This window comes from Triticum urartu, chromosome 1A, assembly GCF_056163025.1.
Source record: "Triticum urartu cultivar PI428250 chromosome 1A, HENAU_Tu73, whole genome shotgun sequence".
NCBI classification, from domain to species: Eukaryota; Viridiplantae; Streptophyta; class Magnoliopsida; order Poales; family Poaceae; genus Triticum; species Triticum urartu.
The window spans coordinates 138,487,301-138,489,420 of NC_141873.1; the positions used below are offsets into that span (position 1 = coordinate 138,487,301).

At 51.2% G+C, this 2,120-nt stretch overlaps 1 protein-coding gene across 1 annotated transcript; it reads left to right on the forward strand.

Annotated features, from left to right (window-relative positions):
* Positions 1–553: 553 nt before the first annotated feature.
* LOC125518470 (strigolactone esterase D14) lies at positions 554–1,866 on the forward strand. The gene is made up of 2 exons (XM_048683326.2): positions 554–1,049; positions 1,174–1,866. The coding sequence occupies exons 1-2, from the start codon at positions 706–708 to the stop codon at positions 1,619–1,621; spliced, it is 792 nt and encodes a 263-aa protein (XP_048539283.1). The 5' UTR covers positions 554–705; the 3' UTR covers positions 1,622–1,866.
* Positions 1,867–2,120: the final 254 nt, after the last annotated feature.

The following is a 2,120-nucleotide window of genomic DNA, read 5'->3' on the forward strand; positions in this document are numbered from 1 at the left end:
ATAATACTATACCAACGAAAGGTGCTACGTAGGCCTACTTAACCTTTCATAAAATTCCCTTCTCCCCCTGATTTTAACCGGTGTGGGCCTCAGCTGCTAATCCTGACCCAATTAACAAATCCCACATCAGCTTTTATGTAAGATCTGAACGTAAGCTTACGTATGTCTAGCATTGCTCGACATACATGGTTTCAGTATTTCGTGGAGTGCGAGAAGGACACAGTCCACAGAAATCGGCATAAAACTATCCCGTGTCAAACTGCGACAAAATCGGACCATCGGGAGACCTAACCCTCCAGTTCACGGAATCTGCCTTCGTCGCCATCACCGCGCATTGTGCACACGCAAAACTCCAAGTGACACCTTTTTAGCCCCTCGTCACCATCGATGCAGACGCACGATAAACAACCGCCAGGAAACTCTTCGAGGCAGGCATGCAGTGGTCTCTTCTGCTCCGGTATAGTTGTAGCCATCTGGATGTCACATGCAGCTGTACACATCTGAGTGCCCAGTTAATAATTCTCACAAGGGCATCACTGCCTCCCCTCCTCCCTCTCTGGTCGATCGATCTTATCTTGGTGCTTGGGGTTTCCCTATAAATGGAGGCCAGAAGTAGCCATATGTTCTCATCTCTAAGCTAGCACGGGAGTTAAGCAATATTGTAGCCTCGTGCTCCTCACTGCTGTACTCAAATTACTGATCGAGATGAATGCGAGGGTTTTCGGCAACGTCGGTGAGACCCTGGTGCTCGCCCACGGCTACGGGGGCAGCCGGTTCGTCTGGGACGACGTCGTCCCGTCGCTGGCGGACAAGTTCCGGGTCGTCGTCTTCGACTGGAGCTTCTCCGGCGTGGCGGACGGCGGCGGGTGCTCCGAGCGGCGGTTTTCGTACCACGACTTCGCCGACGAACTCGTGGCGCTGATGGACGAGCTCGGGCTGAGGGGAGCAGTGTTCCTGGGCCACTCCATGGCTGGCATGATCGGCTGCATTGCGTCGCTTGCAAGGCCAGACCTATTCAGCCACCTCGTGCTGGTTGGGGCGTCACCTAGGTTCTCTTCAGATCACATTCCCAGCTTTCGTACTAGTACATGATTTAAATAAACGGAAGAAATGAAATGGCCGTAAGGATGTCACTGAACCATGGCCGTTTTAATTGTACGTACGTTGGAACAGGTACATCAACGACGACGGCTACGAGGGCGGATTCGGCCGCGGAGAGGTGGACGCCATGCTCGGAGCCATCGAGACCGATTTCACCGAGTGGGCGCCGCTCTTCGCCGAGACCGTGGTCGGGGTGGACCACCCAGCGGCCGTCGCAAAGTTCGCCAAGCAGCTGGCGATGATGCGCCCGGCCACCGCGCTCCGCGTCATGCGCACCGTGCTCACCTGCGACGTCCGGGACGTGCTCCCGGACGTCAAGGCACCATGCACCATCGTGCACTGCACCCAGGACGCCGTGGCGCCGCTCGCAGTTGCTCGCTACATGCAGCACCGACTGGCCGGGTGCGCTGGTGGCGGCGGCGCGGCCTCGGTGGTCATCCAGTCCTCCAGCCACTTCCCACAGCTCACCGCGCCAAAGGAGTTCGTCCGGGTCATTGAGGCCATCTTGCTCGACCGCTGAGCTACTACAACCAGCAATGGATTCCCATGGCCTTGTTGAATGTGAATTAAAAGTTTGCGTTACTTTGCTTTTTTAGTGCTTTCGTCGCCTAGTTATTTGCATGCATGCTTGTAATCCTCGTGCTTTCCAGGTTTTTCTGTGAAAATAAAAATACTGGGGTCTTGTAAGGCTGCCCGTAATAAGGAGTATCGTATATTAGTACTATCATGCATATGATACCAATATATGATTCTATTTCTGTAGCATAGCATCATAACTTATTATCTTAGATGCATTATTATTTGTCATGCATAATATAAAGTAATATAACATTTAATATGATATGGTATCATTATATAATATCACATTCTCTTTTTTGTATTTAATTATGTGTCACATCATAAAAAAAATCTAGTTGACATGTATGATATTGCTTATAACACTCACATTAGGACCAAGGAAACAGGGACTGAACCACGCAGTCGCCTGAATTTGTGATTTAGGTCAGTCACTTTTCTTT

Bases quoted from the DNA above. Each gene is read 5' to 3' on its own strand.
- LOC125518470 (XM_048683326.2), top strand. From the start codon at position 706: ATGAATGCGAGGGTTTTCGGCAACGTCGGTGAGACCCTGGTGCTCGCC. The intron at 1,050-1,173 runs GTTCTCTTCAGA...ACGTTGGAACAG, and splicing joins CTGGTTGGGGCGTCACCTAG to GTACATCAACGACGACGGCT.